This window comes from Stenella coeruleoalba, assembly GCF_951394435.1.
Source record: "Stenella coeruleoalba genome assembly, chromosome: 6".
Classification (NCBI taxonomy): Eukaryota; Metazoa; Chordata; class Mammalia; order Artiodactyla; family Delphinidae; genus Stenella; species Stenella coeruleoalba.
Window position 1 is genome coordinate 127,297,747 of NC_137151.1, and position 19,350 is coordinate 127,317,096.

General features: G+C 60.6%; 1 protein-coding gene across 1 annotated transcript in view; it reads left to right on the forward strand.

Annotated features, from left to right (window-relative positions):
• Positions 1–5,674: 5,674 nt before the first annotated feature.
• CROCC2 (ciliary rootlet coiled-coil, rootletin family member 2) overlaps positions 5,675–19,350 on the forward strand; it is a gene marked incomplete at both ends in the record, with an annotated part of 69,886 nt that continues 56,210 nt past the window's right edge. The window contains 3 exon segments of the mRNA XM_079924383.1: positions 5,675–5,752; positions 17,172–17,322; positions 18,230–18,357. Of these exon segments, the coding sequence (XP_079780509.1) occupies positions 5,675–5,752; positions 17,172–17,322; positions 18,230–18,357 (357 nt within the window).

Sequence of the window (19,350 nt, forward strand, 5' to 3'; positions counted from 1 at the left end):
CATCTGTCTCACAGCCCGGACTGAAGAAGCTACTAGGCTCATCGAAGCTGCCAGGTGGGGGAGAAGAATTTGATCCCCAGGTGCTGCCGGCAGATTTGAGTTGTTTTTGTTTTTCTTTTTGAGATGTTTTTATTGTGACGGAAAAACATAACATAAAATTTACCATCTTAACAATTGTTAAGTGTAAATTCAGTGACATTAAAAATATTTACGGGCTTCCCTGGTGGCGCAGTGGTTGAGAGTCCGCCTGCCGATGCAGGGGACATGGGTTCGTGTCCCGGTCCAGGAAGATCCCACTTGCCGTGGAGCGGCTGGGCCCGTGAGTCATGGCCGCTGAGCCTGCGCGTCCAGAGCCTGTGCTCTGCAATGGGAGAGGCCACAACAGGGAGAGGCCCGCGTACCGCAAAAAAAAAAAAAACAAAAGTCACATCGTGCCACCAAGTTCACCATCCATCTCCAGAACTCTCCTTCTTCCCAAACTGACACTCGGTCCCCTTTAAACACTCCCCCCCTCCCCCCCCCAGCCCCTGGTGAACACCATACTTTCTGTCTCTGTGAATTTGACTCTTTAAGGACCGCACACGGGTGCGAGCGGAGCGTCTGTGTTTTTGTGGCTGGCTTATTTCACTCAGCACAGTGTCTTCAAGGTTCATGCTTGCTGTAGCCTGTGTCAGTGCTGCACCCCTTCTGGCCGAGTAATGTTCCATTGTATGCGCAGACCACATTTGCCTATCCACGCATCTATCAGCGAACACTTGGCTGTTGTGAAGCACACTGCTATGAACACGAGGGTACAAATATCTCTCTGAGACCCTGCTGTCAACTCTTTTGGGTTTGTACCCGGAAGTGGAATTGCTGGATCACGTGGTAATTCTATGTTTAATTTTTTGAGGACGCACCACACTGTTTTCTATAGTGGCTGCACCATGTTTTATTCCCACCAACAATGCACAAGCATTTTGATTTCTCCACATCCTTGCCAATACTTGCGATTTTCTGGGGCTTTTTGTTTGTTTGTTTGGTTGGTGGGTTGGTTGGTTTCTTTTTGGCCGCGCAGCACGGCCTGTGGGATCTTAGTTCCCCGACCAGGGATTGAACCTGGGCCCTCGGAGTCCTAACCACTGGACCGCCAGGGAAGCCCGTTCCGGGGTTTTTTGATAGTGGCCATCCTAATGGGTGTGAGGTGATATCTCACTGTGGTTTTGATTTGCATTTCCATAACGATTAGTGATGTTGAGCATCTTTTCATGGACTTATTGGCATTTATATGTCTTCTTTAGAGAGCTGTTGATTCAAGGCCTTTGCCCATTTTAAAATTGAGTTGTTTGGAGTTTGCTGTTGTTGAGTTGTAGGAGTTCTTTATATATTCTGGACATTAATTCCGATATCAGATATATGATTTGCAAATATTTTCTCCCATTCTGAGGGTTGCCTTTTCACTCTCTCGATAGCTTCTTTGATGCACAGAAGTTTTCAATTTATCCAGTCTATTATTTTTGGTTTTGTTGTTGCCTGTGCTTTTGGTATCATATCCAAGAAATCATTGCCAAATCCAAGGCCATGAAGATCCCCCTGTGTCTCAGCTCTGACGGTGAGGATCTCCCTGTGTCTCAGCTCTGACGATGAGGACCCCCCGTGTCTCAGCTCTGACGATGAGGACCCCCCTGTGTCTCAGCTCTGACGATGAGGATCCCCCCGTGTCTCAGCTCTGACGGTGAGGATCCCCCGTGTCTCAGCTCTGACGGTGAGGACTTTCGTGGCAGGGTTTTAATGCCCCGATAGCACCACACCTCCCAGGTGCCCCAGGCAGAGGCACCCTCCCCCGGGTTGCCGTCTTCACCGTCATGCAGAGCTTGGTGCTCCGCTGTACCCACCCCGTGAGAGCAGGTGCCAGGGGCAGGGCCCATGCGTCATCCCCGCACCCCTTCCCCAGGACCGTCCCCCAGAGCCCGCCCAGGGCAGCAGTCTCGGGCAGCCCTTCCAGTGGATGAATACAGGCTGGGTTCTGCTCCTGGTGGCCTCCCAGGACTTATCCCCTGTCTGGGATACGTCCTGAGACTTATCCCCCACCCCAAAACACCAGGGCTGATGCGCCCCCTCATGGTCTCCGGGCAGTGGACTGGATGCCGAGAGAGGCCCCCAGAGCTGGAGAGAGAGGGAAGGCGGTGAGATACCACTCCCACAGCACACGTGCCCAGGGGCCCACTTGGGGTGACCCCAAGAGGCTGGCCGGCAGTGTCCCTAACTGTGAGCCTCCCAGCCCCGCGTTACAGGGCCTCCGCTGCTATCTCATGGCCAGGCCTCAGGCGTGGACAGATGGCCGGGAGGCACAGACGCACAGATGGCAACCAGCGGCCTGGGGCCAGCGGGCAGTGGGACAGTCAGCCTTGTCACCAGTCAGCGGTTCTGGGCAGTGCCCGAGCCTGCGCCCCAGCCAGTGGGCGGAACAGGGCTGCATTTTGGTGCCACAGCAGAATTCTCAGGCTACTTCTGTCCAGCACCTGCAGGGGACACACCCCAAAGAGGCGGTGGGCCCGGGTCAGCTGAGCCACAGCGGCCAGTAGGAGCCCCTCTTCTCAGGAGCTGTCGCCGGCCGTCCCACCAAACCGGCTGCCAGGAGAGACGTCTGCTGGGGGCACGGGAGGCGGGGGGGCCCGGGGCACAGGGTCACAGAGGAGCACAGACAGGCACAAACGCCAGCCAGGTCCCAGGGCCGATTACGGCGAGACCTGCGGCCCAGAGGCCACGGGGCTGGGACAGAGGAGCCCGCCCCTTCCCGGCCTCCCACCCTCTTCCCAGGCTGCCCTGCATGTGACCCGTCTTCAGAGGACACGTCAGGGTCCCCCATCATGTCCGCAGCAGGCATCCACCCCGGCTCCGTCTGTCAGGCCGTCCAAGGGCCGGAGTGGCCTGAGCATGGGGAAGTCCACGCTCTCCTGGGAGTTTCGAGGTCCCTTCCTCTTGGGGAGGGTCTGGCTCAGGGGCGGCAAATTCTGGTGCCCCCGGGGCCGGCGAGGGGCAGAAAGAGGTGAGGCCAGCCTGGCCCTGTTTCAGCTTCCCCACTCCTCACCCAGCCCCCTGGGGCCCCCTGTCCACACGTGGGCCCGGCACGGCCAGGACTGCGGACTGTCCTGAGAGGAGAACCCAGCGAGGCTCCTGCTTCAAGGAGGGAACTGTGACAAAACGCGGTGACGCCCTGACGGTGAGGGACCTTCCTGTGCACAGACGAGGGTGGCCACGTGCTGGGCAGGGGCCGGTGGGTGAGGCCACAGCACGGCGCTCGCTGCCTGGGGGCCCTGGCCTTCTCCAAGCCCCAGGGGGAGGCGCTGGGTCCAGGGCGCCGGCCAGCAGAGCCCATGAGGAGGGGGTCAGGACAGCCACGGTCCTCCCTGAGCCCACCCTGCCCGCAGGCCCGTCCCACTGGGACCCCCCTTATGGTGAGCTTCTCCATCACACCCTCTCTCATTCCAGAGCCTTCCCCGGGGGCTGTGCCCAGGCCCTGGGCTGAGCCCTTCCCTGAGGGCTCTCCGGCCCACTGATGGCCCAGGACGAGAAGCCGCGAGCACGGACGCTGGGCCGCGAAGCCCTGGGTGGTGCGTAGGGGGCCCGTGTGAGCCTAGGGGGGCGGGGGCATGGGGGCCAGAGAAGGGGTCTTGGAGGAGAGGTTGCTGGGGTGGGTGAGGGTAAGGCCAGAGGGCACAGGGCTGCTCTGCTCAGCCTCGAGTGTTCAAGGGGCAGAACAGGCCGAGGCGGGTGTCCGGGTGGGGAGGGGTGGGGTACAGGCTAGACAACCCCACCCGCCAGAGGGGCACCAACTTCCCTTGTGTCCGGCCGGCGGAGTCTTATTTGGACTCGTCTGAGTCACCTTCACGGGTGGTCACACCGACCTCTGCAGCCTCTCATCCCCCCACTGTCCGAGCACCCCCCTTTGAGCCCCCCAGGTAGGAGCTCTCCCCAGAGGGCAGGGTCGCACTCTCCCAGCCCCCGAGCCCAGCTCCCTGGGGGCAGATGAGGCCCAGCCTCCGGGCAGCAGGAAGTGCCGAGCCTGTCCCTTCCCCAGCCCCCTCCCCAGCTCCCCAGGTGCTCAGTCCTCGGGGCCCACAGGGGTCCAGGGCTCCAGGAGCTAGAGGCAGCCTTGGGTACCAGGCTGGCGCCCCAGCCATGGCGGTCAGAATCCGGGCCTCTGCTTGGAGCCTCCGGAAGCCAGAAGTCGCCACTAATCCAGGGGGGCCGTGCTCAGAGGATGGCCTTGTCCCCCGTCCCCCAAACTGTCCAGTGATGCCCGGCGGGGCCGTGTCCGGCCAAGAGCCCGTCCTGTCCCTGCGTAGGGCACGCTCGTGGCTATCCTCACGGGTCGTGGGGAGGGTGGGGGCAGCCTGAGGACACCAGGAGGAGACAGAGGGCACGCGTTTCTCGGGGAGAGCTTCCTTTAAGCAACGGCAGCACCGTCGTACAGTTCGGCTCTGAGGAAGTGGCCTGGACCCCGTCAGTCTCGCCCCTGGCAGCCCTGGGGACAGAAACGCTGACCCACTAAGTGTCCACCCTCACTGCTGGCCCCTTCTGGCCTTGCCCGGCAGGCCACCTCTATCTCCTGAGCTGCCTCAGAAGAGCCCAGGTCTCTGGGAGCCTGGGGACCACCCCCCGTCCCCAGGGCCCCAAACTGGCCTCCTTTCATTAGAGGGGCTGTCACTCCCGCTGCTGGGCCCACCTCCAGAGGCTGCCCGTTTCCAAGAGGGACTCCTGTCGGCATTAGCCCGGCTGGGAAAGGTCCAGATTTGAAGGAGGATCCCCTGAGGGGAGGGAACACTGGGGAGCCACACTCACTGCAGAGGCCCAGGCTGGGGAGCACAGAGCTCTGGGCCTGCAGGGACCTTTCCCATCACCACCCACAACAGGTCAGCTGCTGCCAGTGGTCTGTGTGGTTCCGGGGAGGTTCAGGTGAGAGGAAGTGAAGTAGGAAGTGCACAAGCCACGCGGCAGGTCACCTGACGGGCTCCAGAGGGAAGTCAGGTTCCAGAGGCGCATCCGAGGGCAGGTGAGGAAGACGGGCTCTGCTCTGGGCCTGGGGCAGGTGACCTCCCCTCCGCAGGCTCTGCGCACCTGTTACACGGCATTGCACTACTGAACTCAAGCTCCTTTGCAAATGCTCGGACAAGAGTCACAGTTTATGATTCTCCATCAGGAAGGACCCGTGGTCTGCACGCTTCCTCTACCTGGTGTGTGGCCACCGAGCACACGACTCCTCCTGGGGCAGCTGCGCAGTGGGGGGCTGAGGGCCCTTCCCTGCAGGGCTGGGGCCCGGGGGAGAGGCCAGTCGCCCGCGTGTGGTCGCTCAGGCGGAGAGCTTCACCCAGGGCCTCTCCAGGTCTCCTGGGGAACAGCTTCTGGACAACAGCGTTCCCTGGTCCCCATGGCAACAGGGCCTGCACTCCTGTTTCCAGGGAAAACCAGCCCTCAGCGTCGTGGTTGCCGCAGCAACGCCTATGGGCTCAGTCAGCCACGCTGTCCCGCCAACCCAGAGAGGGCAGCTGGGCACCCAGGACAGAGGAGCCAGGTGCTGCCCAGGTGCGGGGTCGGTGCACAGAAGGAGGTCCTGACCCTGCCAGGGTCCCAGGAGGAAACTCACCAGCAGCAGAGTCCCTGCTTTCCCTTGGGTCCTGTGCCCCAGCCCACGATGAGTTCCGCCTCCAGCGAGCCAGGCAACGGGGACTCTGCCGAGCGGCCCCGGCTGGGGCTGGACGCTGTGATCCAGGTCAGTGGTGGGGCTGCCCTCCGGCACCCTCCTGGGAGCAGGTCCCAAGGGCACCTGGGGAGGGAAAGGACCCTGCACAGAGAGGCCACACCTCCCCGGCTCCAAGGGGCACTTTCCACGTGGTCAGCATGAGCACCACGTGAGCGCACGCGCACACAGGCACCTTACACACAGGTGCACACGTACACACACAGGTGCACACGTACACACACACACAGGCACCTTACACACAGGTGCACACGTACACACACAGGTGCACACGTACACACACACACAGGCACCTTACACACAGGTGCACACGTACACACACAGGTGCACACAGGTGCAGACTCTGCTCGGGACAGGAGCCTGGGGAGAGACTGAACTGGGGGCCGGGGGCCTGAGCCCCAGGGCCAGCCTCCCTGCTCCGTGCTGTGTGGGCTCGGGCTATCAGCGCCCCTCTCTGGGCCTCAGGCTTGCGGCCTGCACTCCCACCCCGACCTTCTGGGGTCTAGTTCACTACTGCCTTGGGGCCAAGTGTGGGAATCAGCGGGGGCTCCCCTGGAGAGGCGTGCGCCCATGGGGGTGGCCCGTGCCCAGTGTCTAGTCTGTGAGCTCCAGAAGTGCTGGTTCGGTTTTCCTTCATAGCACCCACCTGCATAACAAAAACAACAGCGACAACGATAACGACTGGGAATTACCCCACGCCCCCTCCTCTTCACTCCCTACTCCCAGCCCGTGCCTGGCCCTGCCACCCCACCCTCTTAAGTGCCCCCCGCTGGCCATCACAGCCAGACAGTTCCCACCCTGATTCACCCCTCAGGGATCCCAGCGAACCCCTGGGAACCAGCTGACTCAGAGTTGTTTATTAACGCAGTTATTAGACTCTCAGCAGTGCGCTGCCTGATGGGGGTGACGTGGCCCTGTGCAGACAGACAGGTCACTGCAGAAGAGTAATTGCCGACAGTTGTCCCCGTGACTAAACAACACGGCGGAGCCGCCGCACGTGCGCGCGCGCACACACAGGTGCCCACGCAGGACAGAACACGACCGGGGCAGGATATTTGAATCAGGTGATGCAGCCAGCAAGGCTGACAAGATGGCCCTGGGTGGGGTGACTTTCTCTGTCCAGTTCCCGTGAGGTCCAGCTCTGCGAGGTCCTGGATGCCGGTGACCATGAGGGCCGGTGGGGGGTCAGGGGAGGGAGGGCCGCTTGCACACCAGTTTCCAAGCCAGGCACCCCGTCAGCCTGTGAGGATGCTACCACCCCTTTGGGTTCCAGGAAAATAGAGGCTCGAGAGTTGAAGCAAGTTGCTATGGTTACGGGCTGGTTTGAGGGAGAAACACAGGATGGTGCCGACATCCGGCAGTGGGCATCGGTGCTTGGCAAAAGTGGCTGCCCCCCAGCTCCCGCTGCCCGTGGGAAACCGTCATCTGAAAGCCACGGAGAGCCCTGGCCGAGGTCTGCTCTGCCCGCCCAGCCAACACCTGTTGTCTTCACCACGGTGATGGAGATCGCGGTGGTTACTCCAGGGCTGAGCAGGCAGCAGGCACCTCAAGATGCCCGGATAGGCCCGTCCGGAGGGGGAGGAGGGGGGATCCTCCAGCCCCTCCAGCTACAGACGGGGAAACCGAGGAGTCCGGGCAAGGCGTGGCTCCTGTGGGACCAGACCTGAATGTGCTCCCCTGCCCAGAGGAGCTCCTGACACCCCACTTGCTGCAGCCGGAGCTGCTGCGCCTGTCAACCCCGGCCCCGGCCCACCCTCAGAGCTGGATTCTCTGAGGGTCTGGACGCAGAGGCGGTGGAGAAGGCCGATGGGCAGGAAGATTTGTAATTCTGGGCCCAGTTCCTCTAGAAGCTTCAGGAATTTTCAGACTCTTCCTTTTGGGTTAGGTTTTGATTAACGGTATTTTTCTAAGAACTTGTCTATTATATATAAATCTTCAAATTTACTGCCCAAGGTTGTTCCCAATATCCTCTTACTGTCTTCTTGAAGTCTGAGGCTCTGAAGCAGGTAACCACCTGCCCCTGAGTGTTGAGGCGCTTGAGACCCAGGGGTCACCCAGGACCCAATCTGAGGAAGTCCCTGGCAGGCTGCAATGAGCTGGTCACCCCGAACTGACGCCTCCTTTTTCATTGCTGATACCGGTCATTGTGGATCCTCTGTACGGTATTTTGCCTTCTATTTCATTGATTTATATACTTTTTATTCCTTTGCTTTTCAGTTCTTTGGGCTGTTTTTCTTCTAATATTTTGAGATGCGCGCTTAGCTCGTTGATTTGCAGCCTTCTTTGTTTTAAAATTTTTTTTTTACTTAAAAAACTGTGGTAAATTATATATACATAAAATGTACCATTTTCATCAGTTTTAAGTGCACAGCTCAATGGCATTAAGTACATCCACATTGTGCAGCTCTAGCCACCATCCAGCTCCAGAACTTTCTTCATCTTCCCCAACTGAAACTCTGCCCCCTCTAAACACGAACTCCCCCTCCCCCTCCCCCCTCCCCCAGCCCTGGCACCCACCACCCTACTTCCTATCTCTATGCATCTGGCTCCTCCAGGGACCTCATATGAGTGGAATCATACGATACTTGCCTTCTCGTGTCTGGCTTATTTCACTTAGTATTGTGTCCTAAGGGGTCATCCATGCTGTAGCCTGTGTCAGAAGGTCCTTCCTTTCTAAGGCTGAATAATATCCCACTGTACGGATGGGCCCCATTTTGTAATCCATCCATATGTTCATGGATCCTTGGGTTGTTTCCACCTCTGGCTGTTGTTAATAGTGCTGCAAATACCTGTTCAAATCCCTGCCCTCACTTCTTTGGGGTGTACACCCGGAAGTGGGATTGCTGGATCCTACGGTAATCCCACGTTTAATTTGAGAAAACTCCACACCGTTTTCCACCGTGGTGGCATCATTTCACATTCCCACTTTCTTCTTTAATGTATGCATTTCCTCCTAAACAAGGCTTTAGCTGCGTCCCATAAATTCTGATATAATAAGTTTCATTTTTACCCAGTTCAAACTGCTTTCTAATTTCCACTGTGGCTTCTTATTTTAGCCCTGGATTATCTAAAGGTATAAATACCTTAGTTTTCAAACATATAGAGATTTTCAAGTTTTTCTTTACATCTAGTTTAACTACCCTGTGCACAGAGGTTTTGCTTTGAGCGTCGTCAGGTGGAAAAGCTGATTAGCGTCCGCACGGAGGCAGTCGGGGGGCAAACGGACGCCTGGATCTGGTTTCAGAGAAGAGCTCCGTGCTGGAACCAGATGTCCGGGGCCGTTGGCATGTGGGTCACTGGGTGAGATCCCAAGGGGAGACTGTACCCAGGAAAAGGAGCGGGTGCACACCCGCACCCAAAGGTGGGCGAGGCGAGAAGGAACTGGCCAAGGGGGCCGAGACGGGGAGGCCAAGGAGGTGAGAGTGACTGGGAGAGGGCCATGTCTGGAAACCTCGTGAGGGGAGAGCTCCAGGGAGGAGGAACGACCGTCAGCACAAAGTGCTGCTAGTAGGTCGAGCACAGGCCCGGTGGGCCACGGCATTCAACAGCGCGGGGGTCATGGGTGGCATTGACCACAAGGGTAACTCGTGGGGCACGTAGGGGCAATACATCTTTTTAAGGCGAGGATAAATGATGACAGTTTGCGTCGACAAGAATGGTCTGATAGAGAGAAAAATAACTGATACGTAAGCAATAAGGAAGGATTGCTGGAGCAATGTCCTTAGTGCAAGAGAGAAGGTGGTATGGGATGAGGTGGGGTGGGTGGGATGGGATAGGATGGGATGGGGTGGGATGGGGGGGTGGGATGAGTAGATACATGGATTAAAGCAGAGGCTGGCAAACTTTCTGGAGGGGCCAGATGACTGATACTTTAGGCTTTGCAAATCATAAAGTTTCTGTAGCAACTATTCAGCTCTGACACTGGAGCATGAAGGGGGTCACAGACACTGTGTGAGCAAATGGATGTAGTTATTTTCCAAGAAAGCTTTACTTACGAACAAGCGGCAGGCCCGGGTTTAGCCTACAGATAGAGTCTGCCGAGCTCAGGATCCGCGGACGGAGGAATAAGGGGACATTCGGGGGGGTAGGGGAAGAGACTGTCGTACAGATGGTGGCAGATGGTTGAGTGGGTGGGTGGGAGTGGTGGACACGTGGTAGGTTGGAGAATGGATGGAAAGTCATTGTTCACAGAGTGTGGGGATGAGAGCAGAGCCCCGCGTTCTAGAAACTGGCCCTTGCATGCATACAAAAGCCTGCCGACATCCTAAGTGTGCAGCTTAACTGAGCCCGTGTGTGGCTGGCGCCCGCCCCAGCAGAGCATTCTCAGAATGCCAGGAGCCCCCTCCCCCAACATACATTAGTCTTGCCCATTTGGGGACTTCAGAGAAATGGAGCCATATACGTGAGTGTGTAAACACACACACTCTTTGTACTACACCACGTTTGCGAAATTCACCGGCATGCAGCACGTCGCTCTAGTTTGCTGTGCACGCCAGTGTGTGAATATGCCGCACTTCTGAAATGCGTTCATTTTAGAGCTAATGGCCATTTGCGTGGTTCCATGAACGGCACCGCCGCGAACATTCTGCTCCACATCTTTGGGGGCCACATGTGTGTGTTTCTGTTGGGTGCACACCCAGCCACAGGAGTGCCGGGTCACAGGTTGCACACATCCAGCTTCAGTGAACACTGCCAACGGATTTCAAAGTGGCTGCATGGATTCACAGCGTGTGAGGGGCTGGCCGCTACACATCCTCGCCAGCACTTGGCATTTCCTGTCATTTTCCTATTCAGCCATTATGGGGAATGTACAGTGGTATTGCTGTATGGTTTTAATTATCGTTTACCCGATGACTAATGAAACTGAGCACATTTCCATGTGTCTACTGGCCCTCCAGACATCTTCCTTTGTGAAGCGTCTGCTCTACCATGTGCCCGTTTTGCTCTTGGGGTCGTGCCTTCTCTTCTTATTACTGATCTCGATTTGATGGCCTAATCTGGAAACAAGTCCTTTATTAAATACGTGTATTGCGAGTACCTCCCGTGGGTGGCCTTTTCACCCCTGTAACGGTGCTTTGAGGAACGGTTCATAACTGTAACCTGGCACAATCTGTCCATTTTCCACCTTAGGCTACTGCTGCTTGTGTGCTATTTAAGAAACACACTTCGCCTACTCCAAGGCCACTAAGAGGTTCTTCTCTGTTTTCTCTTAAAAGCTTTATTGTGTTACTTTCACAGTTAAATCTGCAATCCACTGGGAATTGACCTCTGTGTACGGTGTGAGGTGGAGACCACCACGCGTTTCCTTCCGTATGAAAAGCCAGTGGGCCTTGCCCCAGACTGAAAATCCCATCATCTCCCCACTGCACTGTGTCACCTTCGTCACTCACCAGTGTGTGCATGTGTCTGTGCACGTGTGTCTGCGTGTGCATGTGCGCATATATACTTCCAGAGTTCGTGGCCTCTTCCCTGGTCAGCTGGTCCTTATACCAACGCTACCCTGTCTTCGTCCCTGTGGATCTGTGACGTGTCGTTACATCTGAGCATAAGCTTTCTTCACGATTCCCTACATACTTTTTTTTTTTTTTTTTTTGTGGTACGCGGGCCTCTCACTGCTGTGGCTTCTCCCGTTGCGGAGCACAGGCTCCGGACGCGCAGGCTCAGCGGCCATGGCTCACGGGCCCAGCCGCTCCGCGGCATGTGGGATCTTCCCGGACCGGGGCACGAACCCGTGTCCCCTGCATCGGCAGGCGGACTCTCAACCACTGCGCCACCAGGGAAGCCCTCCCTACATACTTTTGACTCTTCCATAAGAATTTTAGAATCCGTTTGTTAATTTCTACAAACTAAGAACCCTGCTGGGATTTGGATTGGGATTTCATTGAATCTGCAGATTAATTTGAGGAGGACTGACGGCTTTACAATGCTGTCTTCCATTCTTCCATTTACGTTTTTGCTAATTTTACTCAACGTAGCTCTCCACGGAGCGGCCCTGCACATACTTTGTTAGCACATCGGCTCCTAGGTATTTGATGTGTTGGGAAGCTGTTACCACTTTTAAAATGATCATAGCTGAGAAACCGGCTCTGTTTTGAGGGTCGCTCCGTTCCCAGGCTCTGTCGCTGATCTTCCAAACTCAGAGCACCCACCCAGCCCAGGACGCCCTGCCGCTCACCTCTCCCTGAGTGTCGGTCCATCTCCCCCACTGCTTCCGTGGCTCTCTGACGTCTTCAGGAGTAGGAGTTTCACAGTCTACCTGGCTGTTCTAGTAACTGTGGAGGGAGGGCTGGCTCCCTGGGTCCTCTGTGTCCTGCGTCCTCCCCTCCCCACACACACACCTTCTCCACTCACGGGTTTTGTAGAGGTGTTTATGGTTTAAGTTTCCAAAGTGGGAAGGTCTGAGGGGGAGGGGGGAAGGGAGGGGCACCAGGGAGAGGGAGGAGGTGCTGTCGGGAGGCCCGGGAGGGCTGGCACAGTCATGAAGTCGCAGCTGCCCCTGAGCAGAAAGGACGGCACTGTGGTGTTCAGGTTCTGGACCTGAACTGGCCCTGCCACTGACTGTCTGCCTCAGGGTCCCCATCTGTACGAGGGTGAGACAGGTGGTCTGGGGGGCTCCCCAGAGCCTGGGTGAGTGAGGGCCCACCCTCGGGACAGGAGCCGGGATGGTTTGAGAGTGCCAGGGTGTGGCCAAGCCCTGTGTGGACGGCAGCCAGGGTCACTGCCAATCAGATGGGACATGTCTCCCTTCCTCGTTCAGAAGCGAAGACGGGGCGCCACCATCCTCACGGGGATGTTAAAGGCCTTCAGTCACCTCTCCCGCCTCGTGGCTCCCGTGCACCCTGCTCCCCAGCCCCGCACAGACTGCCTCTCCTCCTCTGGTCCCTCCACCTGGACGCCTGACCTCTGTCCCCTCTGGCTGCTGGACTCTTATTTATCCTTCAAGGTCCAACTCAGCAGCCCCCTCCTCCCGGAAGTCCGTGTGGGCACAGAGGACACAGTAGCAAACAAGACGGACAGGATGCTGCCCTTCTGTCATCCCTTGACATGAGTCATTTTTCAGTTGGTGATTCATACCTTGGGCTTGGCTTTCAGTCCCTCTGGTAGTGACCTGTGTCTGAGCCTGCTTGCGTGCCAAGCGCTGACGGTGCCGGGCTGGGGAAGCGGGGATCAATGAGAAATTGTCCCCCCATCCCCAGTGCCTGCTTTCATGCCTGGCCCAGATTGCCCCCTTATTGTTAGTTGAAGCCTGACCCGGCTCCTGGGGTGATGCCCAGGGCCCCAGAGGGCTCAACGGACGCACAGAGATCTGAAACTGGGCGGTGCTGAGATACAGCACGGTGGGGGCCAGGGGTTACCCCAGGCACAGAGAAGCTCTTTTTCCTAAGGAAATGGAGCCTGGCAGGCCGCCACCCAGGCCCAGGGCCCTCTCTGCAGCCGGCCAAGCCACGGAAGGATGGCAAGCAGACGTCCGGTGGCTGGACTTGGCTGGAGGCCCTGTCCTCGGATGTGTTCTTCAAGCTGGGCCCGTGCCTGGCGAGGGCCAAAGCCTGGCCCTGGGGTGCCTGGGGCCCTGTGGGGGTGCTGGGGAGGGTCTGAGGGGCAGAGGTGGAGGAGGAAGCCAGGCTTGGGCCGGCCCCCATTCCTCTGCCTTCGGGGAGGGGACCCAAGGCCAGCGTGCCTGCGGAGTCCTGATCTCGGGCCACTGGGAAGGTGCTGGGGGCCCACGGGCAGGGGCCCAGGCCTAACACTGCCGCCCGTGAGTGCAAGACCCTGAGCCTCCCTTCCAGCCGAGATGACAGATATAAAACGGGTGCTGGGAGACCTTGAGAGGTGACGCCCTTCTCACATCTCCATGAGCAAGGGAGCCTCTGCCTTCCCGCCGCCCCCAGGAGCCCCAGCCTCCCTCCTCGAGCGACGGGCAGTCACAGCTCCTGCAGCGCCCCTTGCGGCCACACGGTGGCACTGTTGGAGCTCCGCCACCCCAGACCCAGGCTGCTGGCCGGGGGCCCCCCCACCCCCCGACCCTGCCGAGGGGCCCAGGATTCTGACTCGCTCACGCTGCTGGCTGAGTTGAGGTCCCCCGCTGGACACCCGCTCTCGCAGGGTGACTTTCAACGGGGCTTCTGGCGCCCCTCCCTGCCTTGCCACTGGGCTCATCTGGACCCACCCGGGCCACCCAGGGGTCTCCCTCACTGGGCTCTGGGTATGGGGCACCCTCATCTTCCTTCCAGAAGTCGCTGGGCTCCTCTCCCTGGGGATCTGTGCCTGGGCAGCCTGCGGATTCAGAGGGGCCACTCGGGGGTCCGATGCTGGTCACCAGTGAGGGAGAGAGTGAGATTGTTCCGTGTGGGTTGCGTTTCTGTCTTACAGCTCCACCCGCCCTCCCCAGCCGCCTCATGTCCTCACCTGTGGGATTAGGGCGGGGTCCCCAGAGCCGCAGCCCCCGGGTCCCTGGGACGCCCCATTTTCAAAGATGAGAACACACGGCTCGGGACAGCAGGTGGCATGCCTGAGGTCAGGCAGTGCACCAGCAGTGGCAGACCAGGGGCCCCAGCCCACCTCTCCCAGAGGGGAGCCCAGGGTCCTCGGAGCGGAGACCCGCCCCATCCACAGGGCCACACGGCGAGGGCGGCGGCGAGGAAGGAGGGGATGGCCGCCCCACTGGGCCGCACACACAGGCCCCCCTCTAGGGCTCACTGGGGGTGTCACGCAGGGGCTGTGACCTCCCTGAGGTCCTTAGAAGCTGCTTGAGCTGATGGGGAGGAGGACGCTGGGGACAGAAAGGAGGAGGGGACATGGTCAGGCTCAACTGTGAGTCTGAGGTCTTTTGGGGAGCTGATGCCCAGCTCTGGTGTCCCCTCTGACCAGCTGAGACTGCGAGGGGGGGAGGGGGGCTTCTAGAAGTCTCCCAGTGCACTGCCCGGTCACAGGCAGACAGCACACCCCCCCAAAGCCGACCCAGAGCCACCCCTGGCCCACAGGGCTGCAGGTGGCATCACGGGGTCCCGGGCGGCCGCAGGGGGAACCAAGCCCCAAGGCCAGAGGTTGGTGCAGGCCCAGTGACCTGCCCTGGGTGAAGGCCCCTCCCTGCCCCCATTACTGGGGGGAGTGGGGGGCAGGAGGTGGGGCGGGGTGGGAGGGGGCAGCCCCAGGGCCTCCGCGCACCCCCACCGTGCCGACCCCGCTGCCTCCCTCCGCTCCAGCTGGGCCACGGCCCATCGCAGGCACCCGGCCGCAGCTGGAACCCATTACGCGCCCAGCTCCTCTTGGGACGTCTCGGCTAATAACTGACCCTCCGTAAATGTTAGGAATGAGTCAAGTTTATGGCGCTGCTGCCTTCCCGTTAGCGGGTGGCGCCGCGGACGCTGGGGCGGGGAGGGTGGTGTGGAGAGCGGAGGGGCAGGGGCCTTCCTGGACTCGACAGTCCCGCGGGCCTCAGGTGGCTCTCGCCTCCCCCTTGGGCCTCGGTTTCCCTGAGTGCAAAGGGGGTTCAGGGCGGACGATGGCTGAGCCCCTGCCTGCGGCCTTGGTGGTCTCGGCGCCCCCTTCCGGGCTCTGCCCAAAGGGGCCAGCAGGCACCTCGTCCCCTCCCCTCAAGGGAGGCTGCTCACCCGAAGTCATGCTGAAGGGGGGTCGGCGAGGGGGAGTGTAGTCAAGGTGCCTCCCAAGACCTCCCAGGGGACTCAAATTCCTACACGCAGGTGAAGGAGGACTGGGGTCCAGGTGAACCAGAGCCAGGGTTCTCACTCCCCGTGGGGGGCGGTGGAATTCAGTCCCGCGAGTTTGCTCAGTGTCTGCCCAGCACCGAGCTCCTGTTGGGATGGGAACGTGGCTTCACCAGGTGTCATGCAAGAGCCCGGGTCTCGGGGTCGCCCTGGCCACTCTGGTGCTGACGGAGGGGCAGGCCTCGTGTCCAGGCAGACGTGAGCGGAAGAGACCAGGCTGGGGTCTCAGGAGGAGGGGACGGGCTGAGATTGTACCAGGGCAGTGGGGTGGGGGGAGCAGGGCTGCACCCAGGAAGCCCTCCATCCCTACCGGCCCAGGCCTGAGGGTCAGAGCCAGGTGGAGGGGTCTAGGCCTCGAGAGGGTCTTCAGGGAGAGCTGGGGGGATCAGAGGAGGACAGGCAGGTAGGAGGCTGTGCGGTGGTCACTCACCAGGGCCCTGGGATGGGAGGGAGATCTGGGGAGTCTCGGGATGGGGGGTCTTGGGAAGCCAGGGGTGGGGAGGGGCTGGGCATATGGTGGTAAGTTTGAGAAGTCTGGGACCTTCGGGGGTGATGGGAGGACCCTGGTTTGTCGCCCTAGAGAGTCACTGGAGGGGACATCCATCTCCAGGACCCCCTGGGAAGCGTCTGGTTACCCTCTGCTGTTTCACTCACTGCCTGACAGCTCATATCGCAAAGGCAGCAGGGCCGGTGGGCGGCTACGGACTGTCCTGAGTGCAGGCCCATCCTGCCTCGCTGCCCTCTCATGTCCAGGTGTTCATGCTGGTTTAGAAGTGGCTGCCTCGGCCTGCAGCGTTCACGAGTTCCCCCCATGGTCAGCACCACGACAGACCTGGCGACAAAGGCCCCGCCCGGCCCTGGGCTCTGGAGGGCAGCCCAAGCCCTCCCCCGGCGGTGCCATCGTCGTGGAGCCGAGAATGCCCAGGGCCGAGGCAAAGTGCCAACTGGAGCCCAAGACCCCAACACCAGTCTCTGGGTACCCAAGACCCAGGGTCTCCTACCCGCGTCCGGGGCTATTCGGACCTCTGCCACAGATGGTCAGCTGTTCTAGGCGGCTAGGAAGGAGGGCCGTCCCCACGATCCACCCACTGTCCCTCCCTCGGCTCCCACCCTGCCCCGGCCCAGGGCCCATGCGTGCCCCTCCCAGTGGACGGGGAAGCCCCACATGGCTGGCCTTGTCCTAAAGGGGGGTGTGTGGGTGGACCTTCTACCAGTTGTCCCTCTGCTGTTGTCAGCCCCTCCTGCCGTGGGGCTCTGGGCCTGCTGGGTGGGGTTCAAACCCCTCCCTGCCAACCCCACTGTGAGAACTGGGAGGCTGCCTGCTCCAGGAGGGCCAGAGGCAGGAGCCTGCCTCCCAGCGTCCCCGGAGAGATCCACCACGACGGTCAGTGCAGCCCCCGCAGAGGCGGAGCAGCGCTGAAGGGTGGGGCGAGGTGGTGCCCTAGGCTCGGAGCTCTCCGGACCAGCTCTTCTTTCCTCACCCGTGCTCAGAGCAGCGCCAGGATAGGCAGGGTGCCCTCCCACCTTGAAAGGTGGGGAAACCAAGGCACGGGCCTTGGTGACCTCACCCAGTCCTCTCCAGCGCACTTTGCCACCATATGGGAGCCCCGTGGCAGCGCCCACTAACTCCAGTGGGTTCACGTGGGGCTCTGGCAGCTGTCCAGGGACCTGCCAGCCCCAGGCATCTCTGAGCCGGTGTTTTTCAGAGGCTGGAGGACACCGTCCTGAGCCCCATGGCCAGCAGAGAAGACCGGGCGCTGACCGTGCATGGGGGAGGCTGGCGGGCCTCACCCATCCCCGTGCCTGCCCGCATCCGTGAGATTGTGGCTGGCAGCCTGGGCGAGGAGCCGCCCCAAGGTGAGGGGGGCCACCAGGGGGGCTGCAGAGCCGTCAGTCAGAGTCCAGCTTCAGGGAGCCAAGCCCCTCACTGTCCCCTGACCGGGCCGGCCCCTCCCGGCCCATCATCCTCCCCTGTGTTAGGGCGAGAACCACACCTTCCCACGGCATCGTCCCCGGGGATCAGAAGCCCATCCCCACGGCGCGCTCACCACCAGGCCACAGGGACCATGCCCACCTAGCCCTGCGTTGGTTTGTCACACATCTGTGCCCACCAGTCTTGATTTAATTATGTTCATTTTTCATTAGATGATGAAATCCTAAAGGGTGACACTCAGGAGGCGTGGAGGCTAAGCAGCCCCCCCCCAAGAGCTCTGCTCCCCCGGCCCCCGGGCCCCTCGCGGTGCCTCTCGCTGTCTGTCACGGCTGCGTGCGCAGCTGGGTCCCTGCACCGAGGCCACCCAGCCAGTAGGGCAGCCTGGCCCCAGAGTGTGCCCCGACCCCCTCGTGCGGGGGTCCCGAGACCCCTTTCTGAAATAAGGGGCTCTCCAGCCTCCTAGAGGAACTGGGGACCTCACTGTGTGTTAAGGAAAAAGAAAGCCCACTGTGTGGTTAGAACAGCAACTTACTACTTGGGGGTGAGATCTGGTTACCGTGAGTCAGCAGTTCTCACTGCCTGACGGGGGTGTGGGATCCCCAGCGTCCAGGGGGACGCTGTAACTGGGTTGGGGCTCGCCCTGGGCAGGGGTCTGTACCGGGGTGAAACGTGATGTCCACGGCAGGAGAGGAAGGGAGGCCCGCGGCCGAGGTGCGGCCCCAGATCGGGGTCCCCCGGGTCAGTCCCGGCAGATCGGCAGACCGGCGGCGGGACAGGGAGCCGAGCTGGGGGCTGGCCTGGCCACAGGCTGACCTGCTGCTGCGCCTGCAGCGCTGCAGGAGCCGCCAGCCGCCTCGGCCCACGTGCAGGAGGAGCTGTCCCGGCTGGAGGAGCTGCTGGCCCAGGCGGGGGCCGAGCGGGACGAGCCGGCCGGCAGGTACCACGCAGTCAGCGAGCAGGTGAGCGTGCGTAGGGACGCGTGGCAGCCAGAGGGTGGCGGCCGGGCCCGGGGTGACCGGTGGATCCGTCAGCGCGTCTCAGGACGTGGAATGACAGTGGTCAGCCATGGCACGGCTGGACCCTGGGCGGTGGCTAGAGAAGCTGAGGCTGGAGGGGACCGGTGAGAGCGGGACAGGTGCCCGGGGCTCCCCGGCCCCGGGGTCCCCCAGGACTCCCCCCCCAGCTTAAGCACTGACTTGTGCCCCACCTGCCAGAAGCCCTGGGGGCGGCTGGGGCATTCCTGACCCCTGGCCCTGGCCTCCAGCCCAGCGTGGGCACGTGGCAGCAACTGCCCAGGGGAGGAGCGGGAGCAAAAGGAACCGCCTGGCGGCCGCCGAGGACTGGCCCCGCCCCCAGTCCCCACCCCCGACGGCCGGGGGCGGACGGAGCCCCTGGGCCTCTGTCCTCAGTGCCCTGGGCAGCGCGGTGCCCTCCAGGGTGACTGGCTGTGGCAACAGGCCATTTGGTCACAACCAGTGGGGCTGGGAGGGCCTCCTGGTGGACAGATGGGGAAACCGAGGCAGAAAGGTGACGAAACTTGCTAGGCCAGAGCCTCCTCTGTCCCATGTCTGCCACTCTAAGACATGATGGCCTCTGAGGCAGGACTGGGCTGGGGTGCCCGGCCCACAGTGTGGCACACTGGGAGCCCCTGTGTCTGCAGAGTCCCCCTGGTCTACGTGGCAGGGCAGATGACTCCACTTTCCAGATGAGAAAACTGAGGCTCAGAGCTAGTCCGAGTTATCCAGGGCCACGCTGCCATTGCTGGGTGAGACCTGACTCAGGTCTTTCTGCGGCATGACCAGTGACCAGTGCCGAACGCCCAAGGGCCCTGGGTCAGCCTCGTCTCCTCGAGGGTTCCGAGGGCTTCCTGGGATAGGCGGCGTCACCAGCCCCACAGAGGGAGGGGCTCCCTGCCCCCACCCCGAACTCACACCTGTTCTCATCGCCAGCCC